The 14,763-nt window shown below is 49.3% G+C and overlaps 1 protein-coding gene across 1 annotated transcript; it reads right to left on the reverse strand.

Moving 5' to 3' along the window:
- Positions 1-9,027: 9,027 nt before the first annotated feature.
- IRX3 (iroquois homeobox 3) lies at positions 9,028-12,771 on the reverse strand. Its single transcript, XM_071440164.1, has 4 exons — positions 12,312-12,771; positions 10,719-11,832; positions 10,151-10,217; positions 9,028-9,413 (listed from the first exon to the last, which is right to left on the reverse strand). Exons 1-4 carry the CDS (start codon positions 12,531-12,533, stop codon positions 9,359-9,361), a joined length of 1,458 nt encoding a protein of 485 aa, XP_071296265.1. The 5' UTR covers positions 12,534-12,771; the 3' UTR covers positions 9,028-9,358.
- Positions 12,772-14,763: the final 1,992 nt, after the last annotated feature.

The raw sequence follows: 14,763 nt of genomic DNA on the forward strand, positions 1-14,763 counted from the left end.
TTCAGAAGTGGCTGGCAAAATATCTAAAGTATTCAAAATCTGTGACCTTTTCCTGCAGGCAGAGACTTTGTCATGGTGATCTATGTCTCTGTGGCCTTAAGGCCAGATTAATACGAGGCATCCCCCAAACCACCTGCAGGCTGGAGCTGCCAGGGAGGAGAAGTCTGACTGCTCAAGGGCCCTCACCTGGGGAAGCTGGCCAGCCCTGTGCTCAGCAACTGCATTTGCAACTACCATTCAAATTCTTCTTAATTATTGGTGTTTGAAGCCTAAAATAGGAGAAAACCAGACTCTGTGACAAGTTTGAGACTCAAAAGGTAAGTGTGCTGGGGTTTTTTTCTGTTTGTTTTTTATGCAGATTTAAAAAGAAAGAAATACATAGAAATTGTTAAAGGCAGAAATGAAAGGATTGCAATAACTTCCCTAGATTATTTCCCTAGCAGAACATCATCACTTGCTCCATTGCATGTTTCCCAAGATTATGCCAGATGGCACAAATACTACCATTTTTCAGAGTAGTCAACTGCATACTATGTATGGAAGAGCTTCTTAATATTATTAGCAGAAGTTTCTTAATATTATTAGCAGGTTTGCCTTTTCTTAACCTGACTTTTTAAGGTTAGATATGCTCTTGGAGTAGACCAGCACATTAGAACCTAAACCCACTTTAAGGCTTTTACCCCAAACCTGAACCTAGGTCTGCATCCCACAAGTCCTCCTCTCTCTGTTACACACCAGATCCAGGTGCACATTGAAATGAATCAGACACTCCAAAGCTCTTGGAGGGCTTTTAAACAGTGGATCCAGTTTGGACAGATTACTGGATCCCAATAATGTGTTGAGTTCCAGAACAATTGAGATGTTCCCAGACTGGGGGAAGGTACAGAGGAACAGGGGAGGGTATTGGAAGCACTCTGTGAGGGTGGAGAAGAAATTTGGGTATGTGAAAGGGAACTAGGGGAGGAGGATGAGGAGAAGATTAGAGATGTGGTGATCTCCAGTGGCACCTTCTGCCACTCCACTGAGCCCAGCTCACATGAAAATTGTTACACCTTTGTATGCAGCGCTGCACGTTACAGATGTGACATTAAATCTTCTGCACCCATCATGGGAAATATTTGTATTACTTTTTTGTAAACATCTCTGGAGAGGTCTGAGCTGGATTTTCATTCTTTTAAACTCATTCACAGTTAAGAGGAATTTTCTGCTCCTAAATTTGCAAGCCCTAACATCCAGAAAAGACAAATCTCTTTATGTTCTATGTTGCTGAATATGTGGTCCAAGGATCACTCGTAAACCCTATAGAGAGCAAAAAATGTATTTGTATCTCAGTTACAAAACTCAGACAAGAAGTCTTCATATTTCTACCATGTTTTGATGATGGTGGAATGTCCACATTTTATGCCAGGCCCTTTGTAAGTGTATATAACTTTCAGGGACACCAAAAATATCTCTTCCCTCTAATACCAAGTCTGAATTTGGCCCATAATATTTGTAAAATTGCTCAGAAAAACACCAGTTTACCTTAAAAGAGCAAAGTAGTCTGATATAAATAAAGAAAGGGAGTAGAGAGTGAAAAGAGATGTACAGAACCAAGTTTCTGGGCAAAACTGGTCACAGCCTGCCTAGCTACAGGTCTCACCATCTGGTTTCAGACATATTTACTTCAGTAGTGTAGCAAGTAAGGTAAAAAAATATGTCCTCTTAGTTCACATGCAGCATCAAGATTCCAAACCCTGATGATAAATAATGGACAAAGGTGTGAAAGTGCAATTCTGTTTGTGCTGGGCCTCCTGTTAGGGACGTGTGAGGGACGAGGGGCACGGTGCTGCCATGGAGCTGCCAGGAGCAAGGCAGGAGCACCCAGGTGGCCAAACACCCCCATGCCACTGGCCAGCCCCCATCTCAGAGCACTGAGCTGCTTTTCATGGGAAGCATCTCATGTTCCAGCACCTCACACACACAGAACCTGTTTTCTGGGGTGTTGTTACCTTGGTGCTATTTTACGCTTCCTTCCCAAAAAGCTCCAAAGTCTATTTTTAACAGATATTTATTAAAACTTTCTAGCACTATTTGAAAGAATATTTGAATGGCTTCTCAAAACCCCGCTGCCTAATGACTGCCAGGTTGCTGAAGAATGGAGGCAAGGGAGGTTTTTCTCGGGGTGGGGGGAGAGAAAATAAAGAGAAATCGGCCCGGCTTCAAAGGGCGCATTTCCATAATTGCCCTGTAACTTTGGCAAAATAAATCTGAAGGGCTGAGAAAAGCGCAATCTCTCAGATGAGTGCACTACAAAAGCCCCAGAGATCCCCAGTCCCACTTGTTACTATTCTAATTCAGTGAGAGAATTCGGTCCCTAACCTCAGCAACAAAAGCCATGAAATCACCGTCCTCCCATTCCGATAGCCCATTCCCAAAGAATAAGACCTTATCCAGCCTTTGTCTCCATCCTGCCCACAGACACTCAGTACAAGTTAGGACAGCATTAGATGGAAGAACAACACATAGAGGTTTTCCAGACTGGCAATTTAAACCCTCTGTCTCCAGCTCTGGGTTGCAAATGTGTGTACTCCTAGGTAGCAGGGGGAGATGGGGTCTGTTTCTGACTTGTTTTGTTATCACAAGAAGCCTTTTTTGTAGTTTTTATGTAGTTGAATTTCCACACAATTTGTCTGAATTTCCCAGATGAAATGTGCACATTTGAGTTATACAACAGTTTTCCTTGAAAAGGTGAAAATACCCTCTGCAATTGTTCCTAGGATTCAATGTTTGTCCTCAGCAGTACGTGAGCTATTAAAAAGAAAAAGAAAAAAAAAAGTAATTATAAATAAAACTTTAATAAGAAAGTGTCTAAAATGGTTTTGCTGGCACGGTCGCAATCCCAACATTGCAATTCCTTGATGAAAAAATGACTGCTGAATGTGAATAGTGGATCTTTTACAGCAAAGGCCCAATCTCCCGTCATTTGGCCCCTCTCTGACTTTTTTATTTTCTCAATAAGACGAGCTTTTGTGCGATGTGCAGTATGGACAATCAGGACAGCCTTATAAAGGGATTGAGAAGGGCACACAAAGGGCTGCGGCAGCATCAAAGCCAGCCCGGCAGCACAATAGAGATGACATTTTTACATCCCAGGGCTGGGGCGGGCAGGGACTGAATACTATGTCCACAGCAGTGTCAGTAAACAATGAGCAAAGTGGGAAAGGGGTGAAAACACAAGTCAAAATCTTTTTATTGAAGCCCCCTACACATTCATTGGGCATTTTCAGCCCTGCATTTGAAAGCTCTTCCATTTACTTACTCTCTGGATTCCCCTATTTAACTAACTGACTGATGATGGCTCCATTTTGATATCTGAAGAAAAGAATGGGAATTCTTCCCGAAGTGAATATATTAATTCATGAGATTTAATTGTGTTTTATTGGCAGTAAAGAAAATATTAGCTGCGTGGTGCTGTTCTTAAAGGAACACTGCCACCTTTAACACCATATTTGAGACCTCTCTTTAAGAAGCCTTACCTAAGGTACTGGTCCTGCCTGTGGTTCTTGGAAGCAATATTTTTCTTTTAGTTTACCAGTTCCCTGCATTTAGGTTTGGTTGCTTGGGTTTTTGCATAACAAAACCAGGCTAGACTCCTGTTTAGCTGGTTTCTCATTGCATTTCTTGTACCCAAGCCCAAGGTCTTGGTGTGGTTCAAAGTACCAGTGTAGAAAGTTTAAAACCAGAGGATTTAACCCTGGTCATTTAGCCAATTCAGGTGATCTCAGCAACTGCACCAGGTGCAGGAGGGCAGGATGAGCAGTGAAATTTTCTTTTCTGCACATTTTTTTCCCCCTGTAACTGCACAAAAACATTTCTGTTAGTATCAGGCTATGATTTAGCGCACCAGAGGGAATCTGTCTATCAAGCAAACATTTCTGGCATTGTATTCTGTAGGAATCACTTGCAAAAGTCTCCGTCTGAGAAGACCTGCACTGGTGCTGCTGTTCAAAAGCCATCTCAAGTGTCCTTTTTCATTAAATTATTTTGGAATGGGGCTGGTCTAATCTTCTAGTGAAGCTTTATCTTTCTTGGAAGCAAGTTAGACTGTAACAGAGAAAATCAATGTTTTACTCCTTGTATCTAATTTCACATTACATCTATGTTTTTAGGCACTTAAATTTTACTGCTAAGGTATCTTGAGTATTGCAAAGTCCAGTGTGAATTATACTAATGATCCCTGAGAAATCCAATAGAGTGAGTCATATATTTGAGAGAGAGTTATTTTCTTTTCACTGTTTTGCTTGAAAATAAGTATAATACTTATGTATTAAAATCTCAGGTTTATGCATACGCAGTAAGTAATTTTATTCTAGCCTGGCTAGCTGGCCTACTGACATGCATTTTCACCACTGCTAAAAATAATGAGGAATCCAAGTGACACACATTTATGGCTAGGAGTGCCATCAGATCCCTTGACCTAATTGAGCATGCCTACACACCTTAGAGTGTTTTGCATAACCAACTTAGACAGCAGGAACATTTCCAACCAGATTGATTGACATATTTTATTTCTAACTTAAGCTTAATCAGGACCAAGAATGATTCATTTATACCTTTCAAACTTTAGGAATTGACATGGGAGACAACCAAGCTGCAGACTCCAGTGTAAGCAATCATGCAAAGGAAAAAATATAGATTAATATATTTTATTAGTCTACTTAGCTGCTGCCATTTGATGTAATAAAATTAATAAGCCGGTAGGGGAGTTACTTTATTTTATAAAATAAATGTCAAACTAGGTTTTTTGCAGGAAAGGTTCTGTCCCATATCCCTCCTCCACTAAGGATTTACCTGAAATCATGTATCAAATGTAGAGCTATTGTAAGCTGCAGTCTGATTTTTTTGAGAAACCAGCTGGAAAAGAGCTCATCTCCCAGCAATAACCACATTGAGTTTCAAATTGAAAGAGTTTCCGGCTCTTAAGGAGTAAAGTACCTTCAAATAAATATCAGCAGTTTCCACGTGCCATGCCCTAAACAGGAACAAAGCCTAATAGAATAGATTGTAATAAAAGTGCCATTTCCAGCATGTGTGCATGTGGCTGCTCCACGCTGCAAATGTCCTTTAGCACTTTTTAACCATATTCTCTAGTGTGTCAGCAAAGAGACTCCATCAGAGTATTTAACATTGCTGGGAGCAAAGGAATAAAGTGGAGTCACTGTTGATTATTACTCATTAGCCACAAGGACATCCACTTAACATGTGAATAAATGAATGACACCATGTCCTAATGGAAATGGCCTCAGTGTACCTTTAAGCAAAATGTTGTTTAATATCTTCCATTTGCTGAATAGTAAAGAGGCCTGTTGGACATGCACAGCTAGCAAGCGGCCATTGTTGCTTTGTTCCAATTTCAGCATTTAATAAAAAAATATGTTGTCTTGACTGCAGCAAAGCTGGGCCTCAAAACCCTGGGTGGCAGCACAGGCTTGTTCTCATTCTGCAAATTCAGAATTTCACTGGCATCCTAAAGGGTTAATGCCCATAAAGCAAATGAAGCCTTAGAAGGTACATGTTCTTCATTATTCTGCTTTACATTCAAACATATAAAACAAAGAACATCTGATATCTTTATTGGTTTTCTTAGATAAAACACAAGCAAGCTATAAGCCCTAATTTTCTTATTACCATTTGTTAACAAGGAAGATAACACTCTCAAAAGTACTTGATTAGGGCTCCCTTTGATTTGTATCTTGTTATGATTACCAGGGCATATATTTTTGTATTATTACTTTAGTACACTGATAGTTTGGATCAAAATGATAAAAGAGGTATTTTAAAAGTGTAAATATTAACCATACAGGTAAACCACATAATCTGAACAGCATCTTGAACACTGACATACTGAAGTATACACACTGGAAAACCAGTCATAGCTGAGATACACATTCCTATCTGGAAAGCTGGTAGTCAGAGCTGGGGGAGCCCTTTTGCTACCAAACCCTTTCAACAGCAACTTACATACTTGACAAATTTGTTTTTTTAATACAGTACAACTACGGAGGATAAAGGATTGAAGATATTTGCTATATCACATATCTAAATGCTTGTGATCAGAATCCAGACCACATATATCTGTTCTTACAGAATAAACCAGTTTTAAGTATCCAAGGAAAACAACAGCACGTGCATCAGCTAAGGTGAAAGATTTGGGAGGGTATTTTAATGCATGGTCTGATGCTTGATTGTTAAAATCGTGCTGGATCTTTTCCACACTGCTGTGATTTAGCCTGCATGGCAGCTCGCTGTGCTGGAGGCGGCTCAGCGCTGTTTCCCAGCTCCCAGGGCTCTCTCCGGCCTCATCCCGGGCCGTGATGGGCACTTTGGCCGCCCTCAATGGCGAGCCTGACACGGCCCGCTACGCCCGGCCGGCCGCTCCCACCACCACGGGCTCTGACAAGTTGGAAATCTCTTTCTCCTGCCTCCTCCTCCTCCTCCTCCTCGCCGCTGCTTCCTCCGGCCGGCCCCGCGCAGACAGGGAGCGAGCGGGAGATGATTACATCAATCAGTGTCAGGTCTGGGAGCTGTGATTTATGAATATGCATAATGAGCTCTCACCTTTGAGAAGGACTAGCTAGGGAGATAATTGATTAGACAGGAAAAGAGCAGCCAGCAGAGAGGGAGAAGGGAGAGGGAGGCCTCTCTGTGCTGTCTCAGGCAGGCCTGGCTGGGGCTCCAGCGAGGCTGTCAAACTGAGAGAGGGATTTCTGAAGGAAAAAAAAAAAACGCGTAGGATTTTTAATGTTTTGTTGAAACACGCATAACAAAATGTTTCCTCACAAAATTAATGGGAATTTTCTCCACATTAGGGAGGCCAGGCAGGCACAAAGGCTGCTTTCCCCCTGCAGGGAAACCAAGTTCTCACTTCCAGAAGCCAAAGGAGCAGCTTTCCCATGGCTTCCACGCCGCTGTTGCAGGAGCATCCCCATGGTCAGAGTGAAGGGAGAGGGCTCTGCGGGGACAGGGAGCTGAGGGCCTCTGTGCAAAGGCAAAGGAGCCTTTAATGGAGGTAGAAAGCTGGGGATGCAATTGTTTTCCCATCATGGTTGCATTATTTTCTTCCATCCCCTTTAAGCATCTGTCTGGCCGCTGTGTGAAAGTTTCTATGGAAAACCCACCAGGATGCCCAGAGGAAGGGGATGTGGAAATTTGCCTCTAGCTTTCTATCCCCCCACCCCTCCCATTTTAGATGCCATTAATCTTTTTTTTTTTTTTTCCTCAGCTAGAATTGGCTAAGGAAAAAGAGGGATACAAAGTGCAGAGAGACTGGATAAAATTTACATGAGAAACGATCTGTTTTCTTACCCCCCACCCACAGAGATTCCCCCATTTCAGGAGCCTGTCGGAGCGAAAGAGTGGGAACAGTTCCTGGCAGAAAGACAGAGAACTGCATGGGGCTGCAAAGAGGCAAATGCTGTTTCTAGGGTGAGCTGTGGCCAGAAAGGACATATGGGGAAAGGAAGAGGACACAGCGGGGAAAAAGCAGAGATCACCACACTGCTGCAAACTCTGTGAGTCCCTTCCCTGGCCTCCTCTGCTCCCAGCCATGGCTAACAGCAGCCGGGGAGGCTGCAGCACACACCAGGAGAGGGGTGTCCCCATTCCTAATGCTGGTCAGGGGGAATCTTAATTGTGAAACATTAAAACACTATATAAAACGTGTGTATACATACACATATATATAGTGTAAACACATATATAAATCTTATCACTTACAGATGCCTAGGATATAAAATGTAGTTTATCGGCCTAGTGCAACCCAATCCTATAAATAATACATTCCTATCACTATGACCTCAAAATGTCAATACTGCACAGCCCTGTGCATTTGCATATCTTGTACTGTCTAAACTTGAAGCATGTCAGCTATGTGCTTCTGTTTGTACTTTAACTTCATTTTAACTCTTGCTTCCTAGCTCTGAGCACCCTCCCCCTCTGCGGGGTCTGTCACCAAAACGAGAAAAGCACCAGCTATTTAATCACCACCACTGTAATTATGCCGTTTCCAGGACTGTAAGGAGAGGACAGGTAGGGGACACATCTCCCCGGTAGAGAAGGAAAGCCTGGGAACAAAAGCAGGAGGGAGCCGGCCCACAAGCTCTACCTGCCCGAGCTGCCCCATCAGCCGAGGGGATGAGCACGGCCATCCGCGGGCACCGGCTGCAGGGAAGGGAAAGGCAGGAGGGGAGCAACCCTCGCCCTCCTACCACACTCCCCTTGGGATGGTTTCGGAGCGGAAATGGGCCGATTTCCAGCACCTTGCTGGGGAAGCGAAGCTACAAGTTTTGGAGGCGGCGGCTGCCGCGGCGAGGCGTGCAGAGGCGCAACCGGCACGTCCCGGAGCCGGGAGGAGGCGGACCGGCCCGGGGGCGGCGGGAGCGCATCCCACGCGTCCGAAGCGGAGCGGGGCTCCCCGCCGGGGCTCTCCGCAGCGCCTCGGTGCCCCCGTTCCGGCCGCTGCCTCCCGCCCGAATGCCAAGCCCCGGGAGCGGGGGGATGCCCCAGCTCCGCCGCTCACAGAGAGCCTGTGGCGAGCACCCCAAAACTGCCCCCTGGGCGGCACCATAGCAGGAGGGGAGGGGGCGGCAGAACTAACGCAGCTGAGCTGCCGACCCGCGGCGGCACCACCGACCCCCGAAGGTTCTTCTCAGCGGCTCCGCGCTGCCCTGCGCTCCGCGGGGGCGGGCGGGGAGGGGGTTAGCAGCGGCACCCGGTAATTCGGTCCGCGGGGGCGATGGATCGGCTGCCGGCCGCGCCGCCCGGAGCCGCGCTCGGCCCGCGCACCCCCCGCCACCGGCCGCGCCTGCAGGGGGCGCTGCGGCTCCAGCGATGGCGCCGCCGCGGGAAGCGCGGCCCGGCTCGGCCCCGCCGCTGGCCCGACCCGGCACCGCCACCTGCGCTCCGCCCGACCCGGAGCCGCGCAAAACCAGTAACCGACCGGGAAGGGAGAGAGGAGGAGGGGGGCGGGACTGCGGGAGGGAAACAACTCCAGAAGGGGGGAAACGAGAGTGTAGTCAAAGTGGCAACAGTTTATTTATTAGCCAAAAATATATACTTTCTTGTACAATTTGGTTCACACATATGTACATTTTTACGGTATGTACAAAAACAAACAACAACAACCAAAAAAAAAAAAAAAGGGGAACACCTAATTCTCACTGGACTTCCAAAAAAATCTTACAGCTCAGCTAACCCAGGTGATAGGACAGAAGCGGGTATTTTTTTTCCTTCTCAGTTTGAATATACGGACATGCTTACAAGTTGTAACTATACAGAGACTTTTTTTACAATCATTACAACAACAATAAAAAATTAGCTATGATGATGAGAGCGCCGATAGAACCATAGCGGCGTCAAGTTGGTTCTGGGGCCTGGAAAAAAATGACACAGAAAAAAAAAATTTAATAGGATTTCTAGTGAGCTTGGGCTGGCACAATATTTGTAACTGCAGGTAGCTCTGGTTTCGTTGTTGTTAATATTTTAATAGATTTATAAATATAAAAAGCTTTCAGAATGACTTATAGTAAATGTATTTAACTACGAAAACACGGCGGGCCCGATCCCCGTGGTTTCAATCAATCAAAAGGGTAATTGGTTTCTCATTGAAATTGAGTGACTGCTACGCCAAATTTGGGGCGGCAAAGCTCAGCCTCTTCAGCTTTCATACTCTGGGCGGGTTTTTTTTTTTTTGTTTCACTTTCAATATCATTGTTATTATTATTATTATTAATTTTTAATTTATATTTTATTTTACTATTTTCTGCTGTCTCGGTGCCTCTCCCACCGGCAAAGCGACAGCGGCGGGAGGTGATCCGCTCTGCGGGGGGCTCAGGGATGTGCTCCCGGGCCAGGGGCGACCCGCGCCCGGGCTCCGCGGCCGCGCAGCCCCAAGGCCCCCGAGCGCAGATCGGCCTGCCCGCGGGAATCGCTCCCGGGGGCCACAACGGAGAACAGCAAAGAAAATATATAAACAGAATAACCCACCGCGCGCGCAGAGGAAGAACAAGAAACCGCCCTGGAAAGGGAACCTAAAGAAGCGGAGAAAATAAGCTAACCATTTACAACTGCCTCCATACATCCCGAGGAGACGGAGGGAGCCATCTCTTACCGCCTCTGCACTGGCTGGAAAGCTGTCTTTAGTAACTTTTTCTCTACTTCCAAGGCACTAGATCGATCTAAAAAGAGAAGGGGGGGAAAAAAGCGTTCCTTTATAGCCCCTGTTTTATTCCTCCCATCCCTGAATTAAGCCTCGAGATTTAAGCTCTTTTCTCAGCGAGCTGCAAATACGACACAACGACTGCTCTGCTTGCAGAGGTGACCGTCAGAGAAAACACGCTGACCCCGGAGCGAGCCTGACCTGGCGGCCGGGTCCTTCCCGCAAAAGCGACAACAACAGCAACAAAAATTATCTCCGTTGAAGGAAGGTAATTCTCGGGGATCGAGACTACCCCGGCCAAGAGACCTCCGCCACCGCCCCGGGGCCCCCGCCCGCCGCCACCTGCGCCCCGACGGCTGCTCCGCGCCGAGCCGGACCGCGCCGGGCCGGGGGCACCGTCAGGACCGCCGGGGCCGGCCGCACGCACACGGCCCCGGGGCCTCCCGCGCCGCTCCGCTCCGCCGAGCCCCCCGGGCGGCTGCCGGCCCGGCCCGTCCCCGCCGCGTCCCTCAGCGGTCACCTGCTCCGACGGGCTCCGCGCTCTGCGCCTGGTCCGCGGGCCGCGGGAAGGCGGCGGCGGGGGGGGCGGCGGAGGCGGCCCCCAGCCCCAGCAGGTGGGGAGTGTTCAGTAAGGCCAGCGGGTGCGGGGGGTGGTGGTGGTGGTGGTGGTGGGCCGGGAAGGCGCGGTTGGTCCAGTTGGGGAACTTGCCCAGGGGGCAGGAGGAGACGAGTCTGTGGGGCGGCGGGGTGGGCAGCGGCAGCGGCTGGGGGGCGGCCGCCGGCGGGGAGCCGCCGCCGGGAGACTTGCGGGGGTTGTCCGGGCTGGTGGCGGTCTCGGCCAGCGACCAGATCTTGGGTTTCGGCAAGGAGCCGGCCAAAGCGCCGTCCGTCGGGGAGGAGGCGGCGGAGGAAGAGGCAGACGAGGGGGGCGAGAGGTGGGGCGGCGGCGGCGGGAGCGGCGGCTTGAGGGGCTCCGGGCCCACGGGTGCGGCCGTGGCGGGCAGCTCGCACTTGTGGTGGTGATGGTGATGGTGGTGGTGGTGCAGGTGGTGGTGGCGGAGGTGGTGCGGCTCCCCCTCGGAGGCCTTGTCGTAGCGCTCCTCGGAGCCGGGCAGGTCCTCAAAGCCTTCGGATCCCTCCGAGTCCGTTTTGGAGTCAGAGTGCAGGAGGTCGGCATCCTGTAGATCGTCCTCGAGCTCGTCCTTGTTGCTTTCGATATTCTCTGTGTCGATGTTCTCGAGGTCGATCTCCTCCTCGTCCTCCCTCTTGTCCTCTTCCCCCTCGTGGTCGCTCCCGTAGGAGTTGCCCTCCTCGTCCGTCCTGCTGCGGGGGGCCCAGGTCATTTTGTTCTCCTTCTTGAGCCTCCGCCGCGCGTTGGCGAACCAGGTGGAGACCTGGGTGAGGGTCATTTTGGTGATGATGGCCAGCATGATCTTCTCGCCCTTGGTGGGGTAGGGATTTTTCCGGTGCTCGTTGAGCCAGGCCTTGAGGGTGCTGGTGCTTTCCCGAGTGGCGTTCTTGGGCCGCGACGGGTCCCCGAACTGGTACTGCCCGTAGGGATAGAAGGCAGGGTGGTGGGGGGGGAAGGCGGCGTGCTGCACCCCCGGGCTCTCCTTCAGCTCGTACTGGGCGCCCTGCAGCGAGAGGGAAGGGGCGGCCCGGCTGAGATGGCGCGCCGGGCCCGGGTCCGCTCCGTCCCGCTTCGCTTACCGGGAACGGAGCCCGTCAGCACCGGCGGGGCGACCGGGCCGCGCTGCCTCCCCCACCGCGGAGCGCCCCGGTGCCGGTCCCGGGCACGCTGCGGCCCCGGCAGCCCGGGCCCCGCCGGTGCCTCTGGGGCAGCACCGGCTCCCCACTCGCGTGTGCTCGGCAGGGCCGGCGGCCGCGGGGGCCGGTCCCCGCCACCATCAAACCCCCGGGCGGAGCGGGGGGACGCTGCGGGGCCGCCGCTCCAGCCCTGCCGCTCTCCGGCGGCTCTCCCGGCCAGGGCGGCAATAGCGCCCGTCTCTCCCCTGACAGCCCTCCCGGTGTCTCCCCCGGCTCCCCCCGGGCCGATCCTCGGCGCGAACCGAGCGCCCCGGGGAGCGAGCGGCGAGCCCCGGGGGCCTCTTACCAGCTGGGGGAAGATGGGCAGCTCTGCGGCGTAGGGCAGGAAGGCTCCGTAGCCCTGGGCGGCGGCGGCGGCGGCGTAGGGCGCGCCGTACATGGAGGAGAGCACGTTGGAGAGGGTCCCGGACGGGGCCAGCTCGGCGCCGCCGCGGGAGCCGCCGCTCCCCGGGCGCTCCGCCGGGTAAAGCGGCCTGATGTACTGGTAGCCCAGCTGGGGGAAAGACATGGTGGGGGAGCGGGGCAGGGGAGGGGGGAGGAGGAAGAGGAGGGGGGGGAGACGAGAGGAAGAAGGGAGAGAAAGGGGAGAAAGTAGCAGGGCCGGGAGCGGAGGAGGGAGCCGGGTCGCTCGCCCTCGCCGGCCGCCCGCACTTTCAGCGCCTCCCGCAAACTCCGGCAGACATGGGGGGGAGCCGGGGGTGCGCGGAGGCCGCGGGCTCCCTCCTGTCCTCGGCCGCCGCGGTAAACGATCCGATCGCTTCTTTCTTCTCTCACTTTTCCTATTGATCTGAGTGGACCCAGGTCAGGTCCTAACAGATTGCCTGAGATTATTGGGACTCTGGGCTCTGATTGACATTTCTAGTCTCTCACAAGCCCCTCCTATTTCTTTTAAGTCTCTCTCTCCCTCTGCCTCCCTCTCTCTCTCATGCCCAGAGCTCGCTCTCGCCGGGTTTGTCACTAGCTGCTTTTCCCCCCCCCCCTTTTTTTTTTTTCCTAAATCTGTTTACTGACGTCGCGATCTTTTATTTGAGTTGCTTTCAAATCTCGTTTTAGCGATCGCCAATCAGTTGTGTGTTTTACAAAGGTTTAACCCTGCCTCATGGTATTCTAATTATATGGAGATAGATTTAGATATAATTTCTTTCGTAGCCCCCCCCCCCCCCCCTACCAGCGCGTAGGAAGCCGGGGTGTCATTTGTGAGCAGTACACGAGAGGGACAGGGAAAAGTTGGGACATTTAAAAATAAAGGCTCACACCAACACCATCCCCCAGTTCCCCTTTTCAGGTTTTAATATTTACAGCGTCTCCTTGTCCAGATTAATTTTCTTTTTTTTTATTGAGATATTCCCTTCCCCCGCTCCGGCCCTTGCGAGAGTTACATCTTCTAAAACAGATTTAAAAGTCTATTGCATTTTTTAAAATTTGCATTTCCAGAACTACCTTAAAATTTTTCCTAATGTGTTGGATCTTTAAGGAGTTCTCTACATTTTGCCTGGACTAACAGTGCGCAGATACAGTGGAAAAGCTAAGTTAATTTTCCTCCTAATAAGGGACTTCAAAGAGTTGTAGGTCACAATTTTACATCAAAGGCAGAAAAGAAGGCAAATTAAAATCTTAACAAAGGAGAGACGGGAGCAGCCCTCTGGGCCATTAGTAAATAAGTGGTGTGAAAAAAGGGACAATGACAGGCACTGGAATTAAACTCATTAACACCTTTTTGTCTTGGTGCGAAATCTCTAATTAGGAAATTTATGATCATTTTGCTTATTCCCTCTGTTCTGAATCACTACAAGGCTAAGAAGGAAGTACCTGGTACGTGCAACATTTGCAAAGGGAGCAGTGGCACGGGTTTGTAAGGAGCTATTGGGAAGGAGTCAAGATACGGTTTAATTACAGATAGGGTTTGGGGTTTTTTATGATCCACACATTTTAAATTACGGTTTGTATTTTGTTATTGATGTTGTTGTTGCTGTGCCCCCCTCCCCCTTTTCCTTTTCTGAAACCAGCGTGAGTTGCAATTTAGCCTTTTAAGAGTAGTTAAAATACAGTTCAATCACGGCGCGTCTTTGGCAAGCGCCGGTGTGCCCTGCTCCGCTGCTGCGGGCAGAGGAAGAGCCTGGGCTGGAACCTAAAAAGTTCACACAGCCTGTGGGGAGAGGAGACCTGAACCTGCCAGCGTTATCTGCCTTTTAAAGTACTCGGTCTTTAAATAAAACAAAAAGTTTGGAAGATCTTTTGAGGAGTTGTGGCTGAATGCGAGCCGTTTAACCGTATTCCCCTCTCTTCCTAAATACTCTCTGGATTTATTGCCTTTAAAATATGATTTAGGTACAATATAACCACTGTGCCCACAGTATGGATTTTTATAACTACATTTCTTTAAAAATGAAATTCATGTCAGATTATACAGTTAGAGGAATCGACCTTGATAGCTTGCTATAATAAAACTGTATCAGCTTGTAATAAATGCGGATTATAGCAAAGCAAGCTCCAGAATTAAAATTCCCTGAATCAATATATGAAAATCTGTAGGAAACATCTCTAATCGTATTAAGTTCATCTTTATAGCATTTCCTATCTGCTAATCTAGTGCAAAAACAACTCTGGGTTGGAGGAATTTATTTTCTTCTATTCAACATTGGTGCTTTTGATAGTACAAAGCAAGGGAGATAAAAATATTAAAATCAGTTATAGGTTTATTTCTTTTTTACTCAAAAGGAAAACAGGCAGCGAACGCC

Source organism: Agelaius tricolor, unplaced genomic scaffold (assembly GCF_023055355.1).
Source record: "Agelaius tricolor isolate 1412-34295 unplaced genomic scaffold, bAgeTri1.0.p SCAF_15, whole genome shotgun sequence".
NCBI lineage: Eukaryota > Metazoa > Chordata > Aves > Passeriformes > Icteridae > Agelaius > Agelaius tricolor.